The sequence below is a fragment of the Lepus europaeus genome, chromosome 21, assembly GCF_033115175.1.
Source record: "Lepus europaeus isolate LE1 chromosome 21, mLepTim1.pri, whole genome shotgun sequence".
NCBI classification, from domain to species: Eukaryota; Metazoa; Chordata; class Mammalia; order Lagomorpha; family Leporidae; genus Lepus; species Lepus europaeus.
In genome coordinates this window covers 11,641,547-11,664,466 of record NC_084847.1, presented here as the reverse complement: position 1 = coordinate 11,664,466, position 22,920 = coordinate 11,641,547, and the positions used below count along the sequence as shown (strand labels likewise).

The following is a 22,920-nucleotide window of genomic DNA, read 5'->3' as shown; positions in this document are numbered from 1 at the left end:
GGTTTCTAACTTAGGACTCTGAAGTTTAACCACCTTTGCACCATCATAATACCACACCCCATTCCACAGGTTCTAAGAAAGCCAGAGATCAATGGAGAGCTTATTTTAATAAAGATAATGCATTATTAGAACTGGTCAAAAACAGGCTCTATGTCACAGAATCTGGATGTCTAGTTTGCCAAATTTAACCAAATTATTTTTTCCTTAGGTTTCTGAAGCAGATTCCTTCTATAGTATCTACAAGTACACGCTTGTATCTGGAAAATGAACCTATTTCAAAAACGAGGAACACATGAAGTGATTTTGAAAAATACTTTTCTTGGCTTGCCTTAGATTGAATTTAAGTTTCCATTTTGATTTTTGTTTCAAACTACAGATGGAAACTAAGGTTCAAATGACTATGGTCAAGGCTTGTCAACAGGCTAAAAAAAAAATGACCTACATAAATCTCTTAAATGATGGGGAGAGAAGACTTTTTCTAGTGTGGAACAACAGGCTGGACAAATGCAGGGCTTGTGGCGTGTGTCGCCTGCAGTAAAACCCTGGGGCTGGAGGAGCAGGGCCTGTGGCCCTTCTACCCCCTTGCTTTCCACATGGCCTTGTGCTAACTGCAGAGCAGGGTACAGTGTTACACACACACACACACTCAAACACACACACTCGAGTCTAAATTACAAAATGGCTTTTAAAACTATGTTTTATCATTGGCAGATATGAATGTTATCCTTTATGGGAATCTAAAATATGGCTTTTGGTTTTTATTTGGGGTCACGGGATCACAAATCTTCACTGATGATTTGTTTAGAACTGAAGCAAATGAAATAGATTGCTACAAAAAGCAAAAAGAAAAATTGAACAAGTTAAAAACTATTGCATGTTTCTGACATTCGGGTGTCCTGTGGTCCTCTGCATCAATTGGGCTCTGATACAAAGATCTCTTCCCTGATAACTAGTAGTTTATTGAGGAGAGCAGGTTCCCACTGTACTTTACTGAGAACATTAATAGCCAAGGAGCTGACCTGTGGACCCAACAGCACCCAAATGCCTGCTGCACACACTAACATTCCTCTGTGAACGCTAAAGTTAATGCCTGTCTGCATTGAAGATGGTCATATTCAAGAGCCAGAATCCCAAGAAAAGGAGGTCTAAGAGGAGAAACGGTTTAGAACAATTCTCCCACTCCAAGGCTGACACTCCTGGAACATCATGGTCCAATCCATGTCTGCTGGCTTTCTCCCAAGGGAATCCTCAAAAAAAAAAAAAAAAAAAAAAGGAGCAAAAAAGAAAATAGCAACAACCCATTTTTGGTTTACAACAGACAAAAATAGACCAAAAAATAGTAACTATACATACTGGTGAGACAAATGTACCAAACATATTTTTGGGAGTGAATGACATCTTTGAGTGAGGTATGCGTTTGCAACAACCTGATTTGCAAAGAAAACACTGATGACAGAAGCTCATTAGTCTTGAAAGCATCTGATTGCACATTGGCCATCACAGGCCCCTCATGCATGACGACTGCAGCCTTGCCAGGTCAATCATCTATGACCACTATGAAGTCACACTTCCATGCTGACCTGGGAAGGCACCTGCTATCCCGAGGGCACACACAAAAAGGATGTATGTCACTCTGACCTGCTTCTAGTCCCAATGCAACTCGGTGTTAAACAACTCAGTTCTCCCCTGACACTGTGAACCTGGCATCAGATCCCACAGGTGAAGGCTCTATGACACGAGGCTGCCCTCACTTCAGATGCCAGTCCATATAGGCCACCCCATACTGGAGAGCTGGCGGATTCCCACAAACCCCTCCTCAGGTTCAACAATTTACTACAGTGTTTCTTCACAAGCCTCAGGAAGGCACTTGACTTACGATGAATGGTTTATTATGAAGGACAATAGCCAAGTGGAAGGGATAGAGAGGGTAATATATGGGGGAAGGGGTGTGCAGCTTCCATGTCACCCTCTTTCTGACCATGCCTTGGTCTCTTTGGTGACCAGTCCCCAGCTTTCTGTCATCTCATTAGCAGACAAAAAGCACTATTATCATTCTGGAGATTCCAAGGATTTAGATGGAAGCTCTTGCTTCAGGAACTAAAGACTAAGACCAAATAACAAAACATGCTCCTGTCACCCCAACTGCTTGGGAATTTATAAGGGCTTTAGGAACTCTGTTGGAGCAAAGGCACAATACATATTTCTTCTCATACAGCAATCACAGACACTAATCACTAATTGTTAAAACAAACAAAAATTAAACACAAACTATTTGTTTTTCATCTACTTTTCTGTATGACCAAACCAGTGAACAATTTAACTCTACTTGAAAGTGGGAGAATAATCTTCCCAATTAATGCTCACATGACTGCCTATGTAACTTACCCAAGAAGCAAGAATATCACACTGCAAGCGTTACTCACAGCAGCAGTGGCCATCAGTCTCCCCCAGGCGCCTTCACTTACTAACAGCATGTTTAGCAGGTGTCTGCAGGTGACTGTACGCGAGGTGTGGCATGGGATACAGACTCATGGGGAAGAGCAGCAGCAGCAGGGAATGAGGGTTTGTTTCTAAGCAAAGACACCAGGAAGAATACAAATGGAAGGAGAGGCAGACTTGGCAGTAACTAGTTATGTTACATCTGTTGACTACCCAGCTTTTTAAAAGTTTTCATATACACCAAAAGGTAGACAGGACGACACAGTATACTGACTATGAGGCACACAGCCACTTTTAGGTCAGTATTAAACCATAATTAGGGTATTTGTTCATATCAAATACAACCGGTTACAACTTGACAAAGGCTACTCTGAAATCAACTACTAGGTATAAATAAGTATCAAAAAGGGAAACAGGTTCATAGTCTCAGAAAAAAAAAATCAAACTTCCTTAATACTTCCCACACATTAAATTAGTAAGAACATTAATGTTTAAGAAATGACAACCGATGCTTGCCCCTTGGAGGTAGAGCATCCAGGGAGGAACCTGCCCATACATATCTAGGACTAGAAGGGGGTACGAGACCCTGAAAGCAGAGCATTCGACTCCATGATGAGAAGACTTTCATGGGAGTGGGATCAGGATGTCCTGCCTTCTTGCTCACCGTGCAGCCTCCATGCTCACCCTAGGGGGTTCACGCCTGGTTGGAGGGAGAAAAGGCCCAGGCCACTGAACACTTCTTGGCCTGTTGCAAAGCTGTGGCTCTTGGAGTAAGCTGGTGTGCTGGGCGATCTCTGAAACCTGACACGCTCTGCAGCTGTTGATAAGATTTCATTCCACAGCTGCACACCGAAGACGAGACACTGGCCCAGCATAGCTTTCCTGTGCCTATGAAAGAAGCCTCATGTCTGAACAACGAACTCAAGAGCACTGTCCTCCTGGTGCCTGGTTGAGGGGATGAACTGTGCTGTTGGGCTAACATCGCAGCCCCCATTCCATTCGTCAGTCAATAAACATCCAGCATCCGGTAAGTAACTGCATGCAGGAACACAAGTGAAGCTACTGACTTGTCAGTCGGAAAGAACAGTCACTGTCTATATCCTTTCAGGAAAAAAACGGCCTAAATATCGAGTGAAACACAATTCATGTTATAATTGCATTTGCACATTTTTGAAAGAATGACCTTTGAAATGTCTACAAACTAAAACAATCCAACAAATGGTCCTAAGAAGTTCTTAAGTTTCCAGTAGGGTTTAAACATGTTGACTTTCTGGTAAAGCAAATAAACCGAGGGCAGACAGAAGGCAATTCTCTTACAGGTAGCACTGTTTTCCAGGTCGAGAATTCAGCAACAACTGTGTGCATCGAAATGACGAAACTTCCAAGAAGCACAGAGGTCCTCATCAATGGAGGGAGACCAGTTATAAATCCGTTTGCTTATGGTATACATCACCTCTTTCCTAAATAGCTGAGTCAAAGGTATTTCTTTAATATTAAAAAATCTTTTCACACGTTATAGGAGTAACATATGTTCATTACACAGGATAAAGGAATACAATAAACAGGACAAAGAAACCAAAGGAAATCACCAATATTATCGCCTAGATGACACAACTACTGTTTTTTTTTCTTCTTCTTCTTTTTTTTTTTTTTTTTGACAGGCAGAGTAGACAGTGAGAGAGAGAGACAGAGAGAAAGGTCTTCCTTTGCCGTTGGTTCACCCTTCAATGGCTGCCACGGCTGGCGCGCTGCGGCCGGTGCACCACGCTGATCCGAAGCCAGGAGCCAGGTGCTTCTCCTGGTCTTCCATGGGGTGCAGAGCCCAAGGACCTGGGCCATCCTCCACTGCACTCCCGGGCCACAGCAGAGAGCTGGCGTGGAAGAGGAGCAACCGGGACAGAATCTGGCCCCCCGACCGGGACTAGAAGCCGGTGTGCCGGCGCCGCAAGGTGGAGGATTAGCCTATTGAGCCGCGGCGCCGGCCCACAACTACTGTTTTTATATTGATAGCTTTTGTTTTCATCTAGCTATAATGTTTGATTTTCTGTTTCTGTATGCCATGATCATACTGCACATATAATGACAAGCATTCTTTTATTATTTTAATGGCTAAAGTAATCTGCTAAATAGCCCCTATTTATCATTAGATTTTATTCCCCATTTTTGTAACCAAAACACTGCTGTGATGGAATTTTTGTATGTAACAGAATCTAAATTCCCAGAAGGAAGACTACGTCTATATTAGGCAGGGGCAAAAAAGCAATGAGGCCATTTTTTTCTTGTACAAATCATCATCTTTTCAGATTATAGATATCTGAGAACATGGGTATAGATGGTTTTACATCAAATTCATTTAGAAAAAAATTATTGAATTTTTCCAAGATGATGTATTATTAGCTCATGGGGTTATACTTATGGCTCCCTATTACATTTAAACAAAGAGAAAAATGTGTATAATTTTGAAAATTTTACTTACTGCTGCTCCCTTGTCACAAGAGATAAAATGTTACGTATGTCAATGGAAATGTTTTGAATTTACTCCATTTTTATGCAAGTAAAAAACTGACTTTAATCAGCATTCCAAAAGATGAAATGTAGCTTCTCTACTGATAAACTGGAAATGTAGTTTGTAGTACTACAAATAGTTTACATGTCAAAAAAGTATCTTCTTTTAGTTCCTTTCCCTGGCTTCTAACATGGTTTAATGTGCTTCCAGATCAAAGTTTGATGATCTGTTTAAAAACCTTAAAACACAAGAACTTCTTTCACATAATACTTATACTCCAAATTTTTCACCTACTTCGTGAACTAAAGATGATGTATCTATTTTCTTTTGTTTTTGTAAGAAGAATGTCTGAAATGTTTTCTTAATATGATGCAATTTAAAGTGCTTTTGATTCTAAAGAAAACAGCCCCATAATTGTACAGCGTTTAAATAAAAGACAGCAGTTTAGCATAAGTTGAATGAGTCAAAATAAAGCGCAGCTCTGGTGCAGGGAGTTTGCACGGGGACGTCTGAGGACTGTATGCTAGAGGCTGGCAGAAATGATACTTTCTGGGAAACAGAATGGCAGACAGCCATGGTCTTCACATTCTTTATAAATAGCTAGATTTCAGATACAGGGTGCCAAGGAGAGTGGACTGAGGAGAGAGGAGGTTAGTAGCAGTTTGCTGAGAGAGGAAACAATGTATAGTGCTTAATTACCGGATGATGGATAGAATAAACTGCACATCATGAGGGGTGGGAAGGAAAACAAAAAAACCAAAAACCTGAGCAAACAGCCAAGTAAACTAGGGGCAAAAAACAAAGATGGAAAATCTAGAATACTCTAGAATTTACATTTGTCAACTAGACAAAAACACAGACCCTGGTTTCAGTTATTTTTCAAACAGATGTATAAGTAGTTAGAAATGAAGTGGTTGGAATCTGGCAAAGGTTTACTGTATATTGTTTTAATAGCACTAAATGAGTGGCTTGGTCCCATAAGAACAAGGCAGTTTAGAAAAGCCAACATCCTCATCTTATCTTTTGAGCTTGGATACAGGAGAGGGATTAATCGGCCTCTATCCAACCCTTGTTTCATCAAGCAGCAGCTTAGTGGACAGATTTAGAACTGCATGTGTTTCATTACTTTTCCTTAAAAATGAATGTTTAAAATGGTGGTGGCTCCTATTACTGCTATGACTACTCTTACTGTACACATTCAGGAAAGATAAGTACTTTCCTTTCCCCAGAGGTTAGGATCCTGAGGACAAGATCCACAGGTTTATTGTTCCTTGCTGTGAATAGTTTATTTTGCAGGAAAAGGGGTATAAGTCACACCCTGTGGGTTTCCTTCTGATCATGGGACTCAGAAATAGATCACTACCCGTATCACTAACAAAATGATCTAAGAAACCATGTTTTATACATTTTTTCTGTTTATTTAAGTGTAATGCATGTGCACATTAAAAAAGTATTGAAAAGAAAAGTGAAAGTCAACCCATCCCACCCCAGACCTGATTTCTGTGGCTCCAGGAAATGTTTTGAGTATCCTATCACAATGTCATACATAAAACATTCAGTGAGAAAACATGAAGTGGGGTGTTATTCATGTTGTTTATGTGCTTTAAAAATTGCATGCACTGGCTCTTTCTTCTTCATGGCCGTATCTAACATACAGACATATCAATCATACACATTTATGTTACCAGATTTTTTTGCTATTATAAATAATGTTACAGTGAATATCCTCATTAATTTCTGGGAGTTATCCTTTGATGATATATTTATAGGTTAAATTTCTAATAATGGAATGCTCATTAAAAATTTAGATGGGGTCACTCTGCCATCCCAATGGTCACGCCAACCTTAGTTTCACTGAAAAGGCAAGAGAGTATCTTTTTTGTTCTTATGCTTTCCTACAATATACATAATTATGTTTTAAGAAGCACTGATTGGGGCTGGCACTGTGGCGTAGGAGGTTAAGACACCACTTGCAGTGCCGGAATCCCATACAGGCGCCTGTTTAAACCCCAGCTGCTTCACTTCCCATCTAGCTTTCTGCTATGGCCTGCGAAAGCAGAAGATGGCCCACGTCCTTGGGCCCCTGCACCGGGTGGGAAACCAGGAAGAAGCTCCTGGCTCTGGACTGCTCAGGCTGTTGTGGTCATTTGGGGAGTGAACCAGCAGATGGAAGACCTCTCTTTCTGCCTCTGCCTCTCTGTAATTCTGCCTTTCAAATAAATAAATAAATCTTTTTTTTTAAAGGAATAAATTACCGGGGCTAGTGTTGGTGGTGTAGTGGGTTAAGCTGGTGCCTGCAATACCTGCATCCCACATGGGCACTGGTTCAAGTCTCAGCTGCTCCACTTGCTGCTAATGTGCCTGGGAAGGCAGCAGATGGGGGCCCAAAACACTTGGGCCATGTAGGCCACTGCACCAATGTGGGAGACCCAAATGGGGTTCCAGGCTCCTGGGTTTGGCCTGACCAATGCAGTCATTTGGGGAGTGAACCAGCAGATGGAAGATTTCTCTGTAATTCTGCCTTCCAAACAAACAAACCAAAAAGTATAAAAAAATTTTTCTCTTAAGAAAATTAAATTACCAAAAGTATTTTCCATGACAAGTAATTATCACAGGGCAAAATCATCACTGTTTGACCTCACTGCGTGAATTTGGGATTTGGGGTTTTGAACTGGTGTTAATGTTGGAAACAGAAGACAAACTGTAATTATGCTGTTTTGAAGAATGACAATAGGCGACATATAGGTAAAGAAGTAAAGAAATGAACAAGGCAGTAGACACTCAGTGGCAGATACTAATTTCTTCTCACCTCCACTTAAAATTAATGTGAAATTCATGCAGCACTAAAGAGACAAAAATCATTTAAATATTCTCACAGGTGATAAAAAGTAGTAATCAAAGATCAGAGTTCCAGTTATGTTCACTGGGAACTAAAATAAGGTCATTGTGTAAATAATTAAAAAAAAAAAAACAACAGAATGCAGAGTCTAAAAATAAAATGGTAGTTCATCCTGTAAGAGCTGTGCTATCTTCACCGATTAAGCAAATTTCCATCACCGCTTCCTGTCTGAAACAAATGCAAGTTACACCAGCAAGCACATCAACCCCAGTCTCAGACACTGCAAACAGCAAGCAGCATTTAAATCAAGGATTTTTATATTTGGACTATTTCGTGGCTAATATCAAGTTAATTTAAAAACTGCAAAATTAGTGCATGTAAAAAGTTAAGCCTTAGACTAAGTGGGAAATACTGCGTTTCCCACTGCATCCTTATTAAGCACACCAGGTGGGGAAAGTGGGGGGAGCAGGGGAAGAGGCAAGTGGTACAGACTATGCAGAATTCTAGACCACTGTCCTTTGCTTTTAAGGAGGTCCTGAAATCTAGAATGCAGCACGTACCACCTACTGAAAGATCAAGGGAAAAGTCAGTAAAACCAAAATGCCAGCGGGACTGGCGTTATCCCAGGCAACCACTCTAGACTTCCTGCGTTAACCGCGGCATCAGGTCAGGAAGACAATGCTTTCAGTACTCAGCCTTGGAAATTTACAGGAGCTTTGATAACTCTCTAGCTGGCTGCTGCTTCTGTTGCTATGGAAACAGACTGCTAAAAATGGAGCATGTTTCTTTAAATTGATCATACCTTCCTTCACACAAATTCCCTTCTCCTCTTTGTCAAAAGTTGGAAAGAATTTAAAGTGTGTTTCCTGTGCTATGACAACGTGAAGTCAAACCAGGGGCTTGATACCGATGGCAGAGACAAGATCAGTCTCTGGTGGACAGACAGAAAGACAATATGCACATATGCATTTAAGAAAGTTTCATTTGGATAAAAAGTGGAAATAAAGAACACATGGGCTAAGTGAAAATAACAAATAGCAAAATCATCTACATAATTAATTGCCTGATTACCAGGAATGCAAATGGATTACAACAATATTCAATTACTTCTTCAGACAATTTTTGACCTGTAAGACCATGCTGGGTCTCCAAAAAAAAAAAGTAATGTTTATTTTTACTTTGGGGACAAGCAAGATTTCTGTAGTCCTCCACTGTACAGTTGTCATCCATGGACGTTCTAATCCCTCTGTAATGGGAAAACACAAATTGCATGCAAGATTTTGACAATTCTCAATGTAAATTCCTAAGTTGGGCTCTCTGAATACAATAACAATTAACAATGAATTAGGAAAACAGCAGATTATTGTTTACCTCCATTTTTCCTCAGAACACTAGGCACATGTCCTCCATTATGGTCACTTGATCCAGGCTCAGGAACTTGGGTTTTCTTCCCATTTTTTTGGACTCAGAAATGAGGCATACACACACATTTAGACATAGACCTGCACGCGCACACACACACACACACACTCTCTCTTTCTCTCTCTCATGTAATTTGCCTACCAAAACTGTGAGAACTGTCACAACTAATATCACACAACTGTGTGTGGTGATGCAAGTAAGGCTGTACCAAGTAGCCACACACAACATGGAGGGCGCCTGGTTACCCCGTGCCGCACACAACTGCAAACCACCATGTTACAATGCCAGGTTTTATAAACTTTCAGTGTTGACTCTAAGGTGGACACTGTACTGGCTCTACTATTTGAATACCCGAGAAGCATACAAACAAGCACACCAGAACTCACAGCTCCAGTAACTCTCCAGATGAGAACTCTATTTGTATTTACCAATAATCAGGGACCAGATGCTCACACCGCCTCAGAAACGTTATTCAGTTGGCAATCACCAGCCTCTGTGTGTTCACCTGCTTCAGTTGGCCATTGAACCAAATAATCTCAACACTGTTTTTGATTATGCTATTTTATACAAAATCCTGTATATCCTAATTCCAACACAGAAAAAGTTACACACATCAGTAAGAAGTGTTGAAGCCCTAGCCCCCAGTGTGACTGTGGGAGACAGGGTCCTGAGAGGCAGCTGAAATGAGGTCATAGGGTGGGACCCTATGACAGGATCAGTGTCCTTCTCCGAAGAGACCTCGTGCACTCACAAGAGGAAAGGCCAGGACACACAGTAAGAAGATGAGAGCCTGCACCAGAACCTGAACCTAGCAGACTTTCCAGCCCCCACAGCTGTGAGCAGGGTTGTTTCTGCGGCCTCAACCAAGCAGCAAACAGCATTTTAAAATCAGCCTGAGCCAACTAATAAAAGAGGGGAGACACCAGGAGATTATAAAATTGTAATCTTTGCCATTCAGAAGCTTGTTTAAAACCCCTGACAGAGCTACCTTCAGGAAGGGGAAACAATGTTTCAAGTTCGCCTATATTCTTCCAGAAAGCCTTTAATACCCGAGAATGATGTCCTGCTAGCTCTCACAGGACCACAGCGAGAGGGCTCAGTAGTGGCGGTCAGTGCCCACCCAAGCCTGCATCTGGGCACTGAAGTGTGGTTTGCACGGTAGTGCTCACAGACTGTTCCCTCAGGAGATGGACTCAGCCTCCCACAGCAGCCCATGGGCGATTTCCTGACTACTTCACTCCAGGCAGGGACTGTGCCCTCTGGTGACAGAACAGGACAGGGTTCTCAGAAGCACACACCCTGGGCTGCAGGCTCTCAGCAGCAGACTCGGCCTCTCCCCTCAGCCCTCCAATCCACAGGGGAGGGATGAAACCCCTGTGAGAGGCATGAATCAGACCACAGGGCTCTGAGGGAGGCAGAGGGGGCTACTGAAGCGCTTTTGTCAGAGCTCAGGTGGGCAGGAGATGGTGATGGAGAAAACGGTGATGGTAGCAGACAGTGTGGAGACCTGGCAGAACCTTCTACTGCGTGGATTTTGGATCTGATCCCAAGTACACTGGAACTCTGCGACCACTTGAGCTCGGTGGAGGCACGGAGGGGCCAGGAGGGGAGGGAAAGGGAGCCTGGCCAGACAGTCTCTGCATTAGCAGGTTCCTACAGGCACTATTTGAGTAAAGGGGCCTGCGCCAGGGTGCTGCTGTGCTGACACGGAGCTGCCAATGGATGAAGTATTTCTGAGACAGAACTGATGTACTTGGTGACAGGGCACAGGGAGGAGGTCAGGGAAGGCGTCAGGCATGGCTCCCGTCCACGTTTTGTGGGGGCTGTGGGGAGGGCAGAGGTGCCATTTACCACGATAGGAAACCCGGGAGAATGTGCAGATGGCAGAGAGGTGGGCCAGGGGCCCTCAGTCTGCAGTGCTTGCTCATGTGGGCCGAAGCACACAAGGTCTTCTGCCCTTGGCTCTCATGTGTGTGTTTGACTTCTGTGTTATCATCGAGTGTCTCTTTCTCGGCCGGCCGCGTGAGACTGTAGGGCTACATAGTTTGGCACTGCTGTGCAGAAGCACTCACATTTCTGCTATATAAAATTATTTCCACTAAAAATTAAATTACATAATTTCATTTCCAAAGTAGCATGTATCCATTTAAAAAATATTTCCTTGCTGGGAAGAAGAATCTTATTTTTTTCATTCATACAACATTTGAAGTTATTTTAAGTGCCATATCTTGTATCTTTTCAAATTAACTTTTTAGAAACATAAATTTCCTGGTAACTCGCTTGTACAATATTTCTAATTAGGAGAAGGTTGTCAGAAAACAAAGAAAAATTCCCAGAAATACAAAAACAGATGTGAAATTCATGGGCTCTGCATCACTGTTTGGTTTTAATTGCCTATTTATTTGTCAGTTTCTCCCACTATTGCTCAACATATTCTATTGCATCAGCAGGAGGCCCCAGGGCATTAGGATATGTATGGCTAAGGCACTAATTTATAAATGAATTATAAACTATATCTTAAGACAATAATGCCTTTAAGAATGCAGGAGGAGGGGCTAGCGCTGTGTTGCAGTGGGTAAAGCCACTGCCTGCAATGCTGGCATCCCGTATGGGCGGTGGTTTGAGTCCCCGCCACTCTACTTCTGATCCAGCTCTCTGTTATGGCCTGAAACCATGTGGGAGACCCCGAAGAAACTCCTGGTTCCTGGCTCCTGGCTTTGGATCGGCTCAGCTCTGGCTGTTGCAGCCATTTCGGGAGTGAACTAGCAGATGGAAGACATTTCTGTGTCTCTCCCTTCTGTCTGTAACTCTGCCTCTCAAATAAATAAATAAACCTTAAAAAAAAAATGCAGGAGGGATGGGGGCAGGATTGTAGTGTGTGGTTTAAGCCTCTGCCTGCAACACTGGTATCCTAAATGGCCCCTGTTAAGAGTCCTGGCTGCTCTATCTCCCATCCAGCTCCCTTCTAATGTGCCTGGGAAAGCAGCAGAAAATGGCCCAAGTACTTGGGCCCATGTATCCACATGGAAGACCTGGATGAAGCTCCTGGCTTCAGCCTGGCTCACTGCCAGGCACTGTGGCCATTTGAGGACTGCACCAGCGGACGGAAGATCTCATTCTTTCCCTCTCTAACTCTTTCAAATAAATACATGTATTTAAAAAAAAAAAAAAAAAAAAGTCAGGAGGGTTACTCTTGAGTACTCATTGCATAATAAACGTACCTAGGATATGCAGGACATTGGCAATGTAGGACAAAAATGAGGCAAACAACAATTTTATCTCCAAGAAATACCGTGTTCCCACAGTGAAGACAGAGCAGGCACACAGATCACGATGCCTGCTGTGGCCCCCAGTGACGACAGCAAGGCCTAAGTGATGCAGATGAGCCCACTGGGAATGCACAGGAGAGAAAGTGGCTTTAGCTGATGTGATCATATGATTTTCTTTACGAAATGGCATTGACCGTTTGGATTATGAGACTGGATCACAGCTGGGGTGAGGAGAGTACAGAGCAGCATGTCCTGTGACAACGGAAATGGTCAGTGCAGCAGCCACCAAGCACCTGTGGCAACTGAGTAGCTGAATTTTTCAAAATTTTATTTCATTTTAATGATTTTAGGTGTAAAAAGCCATATGTGGGTGAGAGACGGATAAACTCCATCATTTCAACAAGTATTGGTATTTTGGCAAAGATATTTATGTAATCTAGTTTCCTAGGCTGGATTATTCAGAATATCTCAGACAAACGTTCATTTTCTTCTTAAGTAAATCTACTAGATACATCTCAGCACAGTTTCCCAGGCAACCCAGCTCAACTGCATACACTGCATGATGGCTGTTGTTACTCTGCTGTGGCAGAACTGGGAATATGGTCCTCCATATCTGTAATTCCATCCCACCCAGACTCCCTAGCTGCCTACAAAGCACTAAGACACAAAACCCATGAGTTACTTCTACAACAGTTGCCAGGTCTGCACTAGGGTGTGTTTTTAACAAGCAGTTCACTGTGATGGTTAAAACACAGCATTTTGGTTTTTTTGTAATAACAGTTTTATTCAAAGTAACTAATACACAACCTATTTTTCCTTCTGTAGTATCTTATTTTCACTATTAGAGAGCTTTTAAAAAAAGAATACCAGGGGCCAGAGTTGTGGTGCAGTGGGTTAAAGCCCCAGCCTGCAGCACTGGCCATCTTATATGGACCCCAGTGCAAGTCCCAGGTGCTCTATTTCTGACCCAGCTCCCTGCTAATGTGCCTAGGAAAGCAGCATAGGATGGCCCAAGTGCTCCAGCCCCTGCACCAATGTGGAGACCCAGAAGGAGCTCCTGCCTTTGGATCATCTCAGCTCTGGCCACTGCAACTATTTGGGGAGTGAACCAGTAGATGGAAGACCTCTCACCTGGCACCACCGTAGCTCAATAGGCTAATCCTCTGCCTGCGGCGCCGGCACACCGGGTTCTAGTCCTGGTCGGGGCGCCGGATTCTGTCCCGGTTGCTTCTCTTCCAGTCCAGCTCTCTGCTATGGTCCAAGAGCTTGGGCCCTGCACCCGCATGGGAGACCAGGAGAGGCTCCTGACTTCGGATCAGTGCAGTGCGCCGGCCGCAGTGGCCAATGGGGGGTGAACCAATGGAAAAGGAAGACCTTTCTCTCTCTCTCTCACTGTCCACTCTGCCTGTCAAAAACAAACAAAACCACACCTCTCTTTCTCAGTCTCTATATCTAATTTTTTCAAATAAACAAAATAAAACCTTTATTTTTTAAAATTTATTTATTTTTTATTTTTTGACAGAGTTAGACAGTGAGAGAGAGAGAGAGAGGGAGAGAGAGAGAGAGAGAGAGAGTTACATGGCTGGCGGTGTGGCTTAACAGGCTAATCCTCCACCTTGCGGTGCCGGCACCCCGGGTTCTAGTCCCGGTTGGGGCGCCGGATTCTATCCCGGTTGCCCCTCTTCCAGGCCAGCTCTCTGCTATGGCCCAGGAAGGCAGTGGAGGATGGCCCAAGTGCTTGGGCCCTGCACCCGCATGGGAGACCAGGAGAAGCACCTGGCTCCTGGCTTCGGATCAGCGAGATGCGCTGGCCGCAGCGGCCATTAGAGGGTGAACCAATGGCAAAAAGGAAGACCTTTTTCTTTGTCTCTCTCTCTCTCTCACTATCCACTCTGCCTGTCAAAAAAAAAAAAAAAAAAAAAAAAAAAAAAAAGAGAGAGAGAGTTACAGACAGTGAGACAGAGACAGAAAAAGGTCTTCCTTCTGTTGGTTCACTCCCCTAATGGCCGCTACAGCTGGCGCTGCACCAATCCAAAGCCAGGAGCCGGGTACTTTCTCCTCATCTCCTATGCGGGTACAGGGACCCAAGTACTTATGCCATCCTCCTCTGCCCTCCCGGGACACAGCAGAGAGCTGGACTGGAAGAGGAGCAATCGGGACTAGTACCCGGCGCCCCAACAGGGACTAGAACCCAGGGTGCTGGTGCCGCAGAGGATTGGCCAAGTGAGCCACAGTGCCGGCCCAAAATAAATCCTTAAAAAAAAAAAAAAAAAGAGTATCAGGGCTGATAATATAGGTTTGAGTATAGGGCTGGTAATATAGGTTTGAATCCCCTTAAAAAAAAAAAAAAAAACTCAGAACAGAGAATTCTCTTTAAATTAGTTTCTTTTATCAGAGCAGCAGTAGGGAATCTCAAGTTTTGACCTGTCTACAAAAGGCTTCCAACATTTCTAATCATGTTCAGCACACATGAGTTTTAAATTTAATTTCTGGATGTACAGCTACAAAAGATTGTTGACCGCTCTGACTTGACAGCTGAAAAACTGATAATTACAAATTTTCAGGAAAAGTCAAATAAAATGATTTAATTCAAGTAAGTGTTTTAATAGGAGTCATTATTGAGATAAATGAATCATACAACCAGTGCCACTAGCTGACTGCATTTCATATTTATCAAGGGCAAAATGGTAGCAGATGGATTTAAAGAGGAAAAAATGATTTTTTTGGATAAGATTTATTTATCTATCTGAAAGAGTGAGAGGAAGAAAATGAGTGTTCTTCCATCTACTACTTCATTCCCCAATGGCTGCAACAGCTGTGACTGGATCAGACTGAAGCCAGGAGCTTCTTCTGGGTCTCCCCCATGGGTGGCAGGGGCCCAAACACTTGGGCCATCTTCTGTTGCTTTTCCCAGGCCATTAGCAGGGAACTGGATCAGAAATTAAGCAACCAGGACATGAACTGTCACCTAAACAGGATGTCAGTGTCACAGGTGGCAGCTTTTACAACCTATATTACTGTTCTGACCTAGAGCAAGAAACAACCTAATTATCATACCATGCTGCACATTGGTTGACATTTATCAGAAAGTGCACAAACTAAGCACAACTGTGAGGTGATCTGCTTTCTTACCCAACAGTTTGCTGGTGTGTGAGGACAGCTATTCAGAGGCAGTGTGCATTTGGAACTTCTTCCTCTTTTAAACTTACAGAAGGCATTACTAGATTTTTTGTTTAGATATCATAAATTCTTGAATCTTACAATTATTTGCTTATGAAGTCTGTTTTTCCCCCATTACAATTTCAGCCAATGTGCAATGTCAACAATCCCAGGAATTCTCAAGTCCCTATTACATACAGGAAAGAGAGCAACTAATTGAGAAACAGACTCCCAGTCCTTCACAGCACACATAGGTCAGAAACACCAGACTACATTTGTGTCAGTGTGAACGGAATTAAACACACCAAAATTCACCTTTCCTTCACTACCTAGAAATGTATAATTCAGACATCAAAAACTCTAGAGGCTGTGCTTTCAAACAAAATCCAACTTTGCCAAGACTGAGTACAAACAAAAATACAATATTTTTAATAAATGGCCCTAGTACATAAAGCAGAAATGTTAGGCATTATTAACAATTATTTATGTATGTGGGTGCTTTAAAAAGTAGGTGAAACATGGAATTAAAAGATAAGTTTATTTTTGTCCAAAAACTCTAAATCCATACATAGCTTTTTCCTAACATGTATTTTTCTTGAATTTTTGAAGACCTTGTATATGGGTTTTTTTTTCTGATTTATGAATTCAACAAGTATTTATTAGCATCTCATATGGTCTGAACATACAACGCTGTATATGGTTTTAAAAACTCTTTTGTACCAACATAAACTTATCTTTTAATTACCCTTTCCATCAACTTTTTGAAGTACTTTTATATTTGCCTTTTTGGACAACATAGCACAGAATCTAATAAACTCTAGGGCATTTTAGAATGACAAAGATGCTGCCATACCAATCAGCTTTCATGGATTAATACAACTGATGGATGACTCAATATCTAAAAGCAGATGAAGTTCACCATTTGTTTATCACCATTATCAAGTTATTTTCATAAGATTTCAAATTAAAAAATGTTTTCCACTAAACCATTTTTTTCCTGTCCCGATTAAACCCAGATCGAATGCTTTCAGTGTCATTTGCTGAGAGGCAGTAGACCAGCCCTACTGTCTATCTACTTTACCCTCAACCCAACACACTGCAGAAAATAAGCAGAGGCATAATATATACAGCAAAATCAAGTTCAATGCAAATTAGTTTTATCATTCAATCATTTATGTGGAGAATGTTTGAAATATGGCAAACTCCCTCCTTTATTTCTTTAAAACTATGAATTTACATGATGAAATACAGACCGCCACTCTGTTTTGCAAAAATACACATTATTCTAAAATATAAATTTTATATAGAAGGAAACAGTAACAAAGGTTAACACTATGAAATAGGTACTGTTTATTTCCATTGCACAAATGAGGAAATGAAGGCTCATAATAGAGAACTTGTACAGGAACATAAAACCAGGAAATGCTGCACCCACGGTTTAAACTCAAGAGCGTCTTCTTCCAGAGTCCGTGTGCTTTTGCTCCTTTGACATTGTATCACTGCATCTGTACAAATCGGAAGTACCGCCAGAATTCACAGGGAAAAGAACCTACGCACTAAGTAATCGTCTCAGCTGTTTTGCTGTTCCTGTTAATAACCCTTCTCTTGTTTTTATATTTTTAATTCTTGCTTTCTATGCTCCTTAATCACATTCTGTTGTTTATCCTTTTATTTCAGCTGTTCCATTTTCCTCTACTTCATCAGTTTTTCAAGTAGCACAACAATTGTCTTAAATTTATATTAACAGGAACTTAACATTAGAAATATGATACATAGATGAGCGTTAAAGTTTTTTAGAATTAGTAATTTTAAAAAGTTAAGTTCCCTTAAAGGAGCCTCCAGAAATGTGTTCCTGATTTTTTCTAAGAACCTGCAGGGAGGCATGCTGTGCACAAGCAGAGGCAATCCCATTGTTCGGTTCCTAGCAACAGCTAACACTTCATTCTGTGTCATTTGTTTTGATCTGGGTGTTTTTTTCCATCCATACCCAAGAGTAGTTCAACTCCAGCAACTCCAGCTATTGTTTCTTCTTCTTATCTTTTAAACCTGTAACAATCCATAATCAAATTCTCATATTCTAAATGTCTGAGAAAAAAAAAAAAAGAGGATACTCTTTTGGGAAGAAGCTCAAGGTGCTACTTTGGGTGATTAATTCTACATTGACTCTTGCAGTCTCTGTAACGTGAACAAGAATCTGTGCAGAGGGAAGCGGGTAGCTAATGGCAGAAGCTGAAAGCAGGGAAAAGGAAAAAGTGTTACTGTGTTTTTTTTTTCCCCTTCTGAAGAGGACTAGATCAATTTTCAAATTTAAAATAGACATTGGAGAGATGATTCTCACAATTCAAATTTAGGAAAAACGTATCCTCTGTAGACTCCAAATTTCTTAAACCGTGGCCCTTGATCTCCAGATACTACAGGGAAGCAAGCCAGGCACTGGGCTTACCACATGTGAGTATGCCAGGGCGGGAGACGGCAGTGCCCACACCACTGGCCATTTGTGTCAGTCAGTCAGTGAGGTGCCTGTGCACTAACAATATTGACAGTATTCTGGAACTTGTTCTTCGCTTGCTTTTTTTTTTTTTTAAATGCAATGTGATTTTTAAAACAGAAAAAGATGCAATATGCATTCTAACCATCCATTCTAACCATCATCTAAGGCTTCAATTAACAGCTTGCTACCTTCCTGGTTAAACATGTTGGTTGGAAAAAAATGAATTTTCCTGGAATTATGTGTTTGTAAATGTAAAAGCAGCAGTGTTCTAATACTGAAAAGGAAATGGCCTCTCCAAAGTGAGTGGGAGGGTATGCAAAAAAATTTGAGAAAATATACAAAATGAATCTGCAAAGATTCTACTGAAATGAGGACAGGCATCATAAGTCCCTTTACCATGTGAATTACTGCAAAATCCCCAGAGTTCCATCAGCTACCGAATCTTCAGTAACCCTACCAAGAACTGCATTAGCTCTCATCGCCAAGAACTGAGAAGGTGGAAGGTCTAGGAGTGAACAGAGGGAAGGCAGACACAGGATGGCAGGCAGACAGACATGCTCAGCCTGGCTGAAGGGAAAACGCATTTGGCAGTTTTGCTCCTGTCCACAGACACACTGACCTTCCTTGAGACTTTTCTGGTTGCTCCCCTCAAGGCATTCCTTCTCTTTTAATGGCTCGCACTCCCCAGCAGTTAAAATCTCTGGGAAGCCCTGCTGCTTCTTGGAGCTATCGATCATGGTGAGAGGCTTCTGGAGACAGGCAGCATCAAGCAGGAGAAGCGCGCAGTGGGCAGCGCAGCAGAGCTCACGACACCCTGGTCCCTGAGTCCTGGGCAGCTCCTCACAACACCCCAACCACTGGGCAATTATGTCTGCACGCAGGCGAAGGCGGCCATTACCCTTCCGTTCCCAGCTTGACCTGCAGATACACTCCTGCGGCTGGCAGCCCTCAACTCTCTCCCGCACCGGGAGGCAGAGTCTCAGAAGCACGACTCTCAAATCCCACCCCTTTTCCCAGCCAGCCCCCACTTCCCGTTGCCATTCCAGCCTCCCCCGCACGCGCGCCGGGTACTTCCATCTGCAGTTTGATGGTCCGAATCATCTGACAAGCACTGAGTCAAGCAGTTAAAAATAAATCCTCTAGTTGTTAAAAGAGAAGTCTCTGCTGATACCTAAGAAGACAAATTGCTGCCCGTGGTCTCTCTTGGGCTCTCTATAAACACAGCCGGGGGCTGTGGAAATACTTTCCATCGCCAGACAAGCACATCCATTACTCATTAAGTTCCCCAGCTAAACAAACGGCAGTCCAGGGCATCTGAGCGAAGTGCTCTTATCTCGGCAGAGGCAGCACACTGAATAAACATGCTACTAGCACATCTGGAGGAAAGCACAGGCATCGCCCCCCCCCCCCCCCCCCCCAGTCCTTCTGCAGGGTGCATTTTGCTGCACAGAGTTGTCCCTGGCCAAGCCTAGGCTCTCAGTAACAGGGAAATGCACGGTGAAATTGCAGTTCTCTTCCTCCCTCAAGTCAAATCAGAACAGCAGTTTCCCTTTGTGCCACTAGTGGGCGGAGACAGTTAACTTAGCCATGATTTTCAACAGAAAAAAACCCCTCCGCTCTCCACTGAGCGCGCCTGTCTCACAATACCCAGTGAGCAGCCCAAGTTTCATTTCACAGGAGCTGTCATAGACAGGCATCTCTCCTTCAGGTCACAGGCTGCCGTTCACTACGTACAAGGGGCACTGCGTGACGGAGATCTCTAGGCCTAGTAACTCCAGGCAAATGTGCAGACAAGCCTGTTTCTAAACGCACCAAATTCACAACGGTAGCCAAGGTAGTCTGATTTTATAAAGCGGTTCAAAAGATGCTTCTCTGCAAAGAGCTGCTAGAAACCCCGCCGAGGCTGTTCCGGCAGCAGGCTGCGGGCTCTGCTCCCTTGTTGGCGACCACCATCCAGCAGGGTGCTGGGACGCTGAGTTCCACACAAACACCTCTTAGATGACTGAGTGAGTGAATTAAAGCAGAACAAAGTGTAACAGGAAAACTTGTGGTAACAGAATTCCAAAGAAGTCCCAGATCAATGACCAAGAGCCACTATTCTGACATGAATGACTCAATGGTCTCTAAAGGAAGCATATTCTCTCTTTAAAAGCAAAGCTATGGATACATTTTAATTATGCACCCGACATGACTCTCTCGTGAGATAAAGAGAGGCTTGTTTCGCAGCTGGGAAGTCTGTATGGTTCTCCCCATTCGCACAGATGGGACTGGAGGGTGTATTCTGCCCTTTGTCCTTGGTGCTGTCTACCCTCTCCAGCATCTCTGGAGGACAGCATTGCACAACACACGACACACTCTTGTTAACAGAAAGCACCCGAAGCAACTTAAGCTCAGCCTCAGTGGTCCAAACCTCTGTAGAACAAACCCTGACAAGCTTATCACATGTCTCAAATGTTCTGCTACTATCTCTGATCCTGAGGTCTGAATTCTTCTACATAAACCACTCCTGCACTTTCAAAGGAATGGTAAAAAACCATTTTCTGTAGACTCTTCAAGTCAATTAATTAGATACAGTTTACCCCATTTAGTTCCCACAATCCTTGTGGTCATTATGATAATTTGTACACTACATGTACACAACAGGACCAAAGTCTCAGAGCTTGTCAGTGGCAGGTCTGAAATTCCCAAAGTTAGAGCTCCCAAAACTAAGTCTTTCTATTGCACGGCACTGCCTGCCCTCTTGAAGAAATATGCCCTGTTTCCAGGCTGTAGTTTGGTCTTGAGACAGGCTTAATAGCAGAAGCCATACTTTTTATGGCCTCCTGATAATTCTATTTCTGGTAAGAAAAAAGAAAGCCAACATAATTGTAATAGAATTATTTTATGAAAGCATTATAACTTTTTATGAAATAATAATGGCACCCAACTTTATTTAGAGATTACTATGTGCCACAGGCTGAGTGCTTTTTATGTAACACCTCACTTATACTGCTCAGAGATTTGTGTGTTCAACATTATGACCCCAATTTACAGATAGGTAAAGTGAGGCTTAGGAAAATCAAATACTTTGTCAGAGGTGGAATAATATATGCAATGATCAGGATTCAAAAACAGACAGCTTAGCTCTAGGACCCACATTCTTAATTACTTTGCAAAAAAAGAATAACAAAAACAGTAAGCTCTAACATTTCTTTTCCAAAATGTTGTTTTTAAATTCTGAAAAATGCCCAAATGTTTTTATTTTTAGCCCACAGCCTAGAAATCTGAGCAGATACACAACCACACCACCAAATTTAAAACTCTATGGGGTCTGTGTGTGCAGGTATGTATGTATTCATTGTGTGTTGGAAAAAAGCTCTCTTTTAAAGATCTCCTGTAAGCCTATTATTTTTGTAACTGGTAAATATAAAAATCCTAATAAGAGCATATTGTCCTGTTGTACATGTATATCAAAAGTCTTTGTAAGTTTGGAGTGAAAGGAAATCATTTCTCTAGTTGTCAAAGTGTCTGAGAGGATGTGAAATAATTTCAAATTTACAGACAGACATCTCCCATCTGCGAGAAAGTTCTGACCCAATTCCTCTCTACCCTGAAGCCTCAGGGGTAATTCTTACAAACAAGACTGGTCTGCCGCAGCACCATCACACAAGCCCCACCATGAAGACACTGAGGCACGGACGCATCATGACCTCGGATCCACCCACGTTGCAAAAGTTGTCCCAAGAGCACCCTGCGTAGCTAAATGATCCAAACCAAGGGCACATACAGCACCGAGCTGTCAAGTCTCTTCAGCTTCCTGCCATCTCAAACTGCACCTCAATCTTTCTATGTTTTCAAAGATGACAGGTCATTATTGTGTAGGATCAACCCTCTGTTTGAGTGTGTCTGATTCTCACGACTAGACTCAGGTGGCAGGAATACCATCGTCCTCCTCCATCAGCGTCTGTGTCCCAATGAACTCATCATACATTGAGGACTCCTTAGGCTGAAGATGCATCTGATCCCCTGACATACCCACCACCAGAGCGCAGCAGCACTGCACTCTGCCGAGCAACGGTTCCTCCCCGTCAAGACCACAGGGCTGACTGGCAGCTGTGGCTGCTGCCACTGCCCCGCTTGGCAACAGAACACAGTACCACTTAGCACTGGCCCAGGAAAAGATCAGGAATTCAAAGTCTGAAGTGCAGGGGGCTGGCGCTGGCATCCCATATAGGTGCCGGTTTGTGTCCCAGCTGCTCCTCTTCTGATCCAGCTCTCTGCTACAACCTGGGAAAGCAGTAGAAGATGGTCCATGTGCTTGGGCCCCTGCACCCGTGTGGGAGACCCAGAAGCAGCTTCTAGCTCCTGGCTTCAGATTGGCCCAGCTCCAGCTGTTGTGGCCATTTGGGGAATGAACCAGTGGGTGGAAGACCTTTCTTCTTGTCTCTGTCTGCAACCCTACCTCTCAAATAAATAAAATATGAAGTGCAGTTTCTGCTTCTATTGAATGTGTATTACCTTCATACATTCATAAAATAAATAAAAAAAATCCTAAGTCAAATCATCTTAAGTTGGGGACCATCTGCATCAATGGCATACCCTACTGTCAGAAAAAGGATTGTCTTTACCTGGTTTATAAGAGCACGGTCTAACAGTCTCCTCTTTTTTTTTTTTTTTAAAGATTTATTTATTTGAAAGGCAGAGTTAGAGAGAGAGAGAGAGAGGCAGAGGCAGAAAGAGAGAGAGGTCTTCCATCTGCTGGTTCACTCACTAGATGGCTGCAACTGCCAGAGCTGCGCTGATCTGAAGCCAGGAG

General features: G+C 42.8%; 1 protein-coding gene across 8 annotated transcripts in view; it reads right to left on the bottom strand.

Annotated features, from left to right (window-relative positions):
- The window catches only part of MRTFB (myocardin related transcription factor B), a 198,998-nt gene that overhangs the window by 58,381 nt on the left and 117,697 nt on the right, over window positions 1-22,920 (bottom strand). Inside the window, exon 1 of one of the 8 annotated variants that reach the window (XM_062180758.1) lies at window positions 18,745-18,945. The exons of the other annotated variants lie outside the window; for them this stretch is intronic. Within the exon in view, the coding sequence (XP_062036742.1) occupies window positions 18,745-18,862 (118 nt within the window). The 5' untranslated portion in view covers window positions 18,863-18,945. Of the gene's footprint in view, window positions 1-18,744; window positions 18,946-22,920 lie in introns of those variants that run through there. 8 annotated transcript variants of the gene reach the window in all.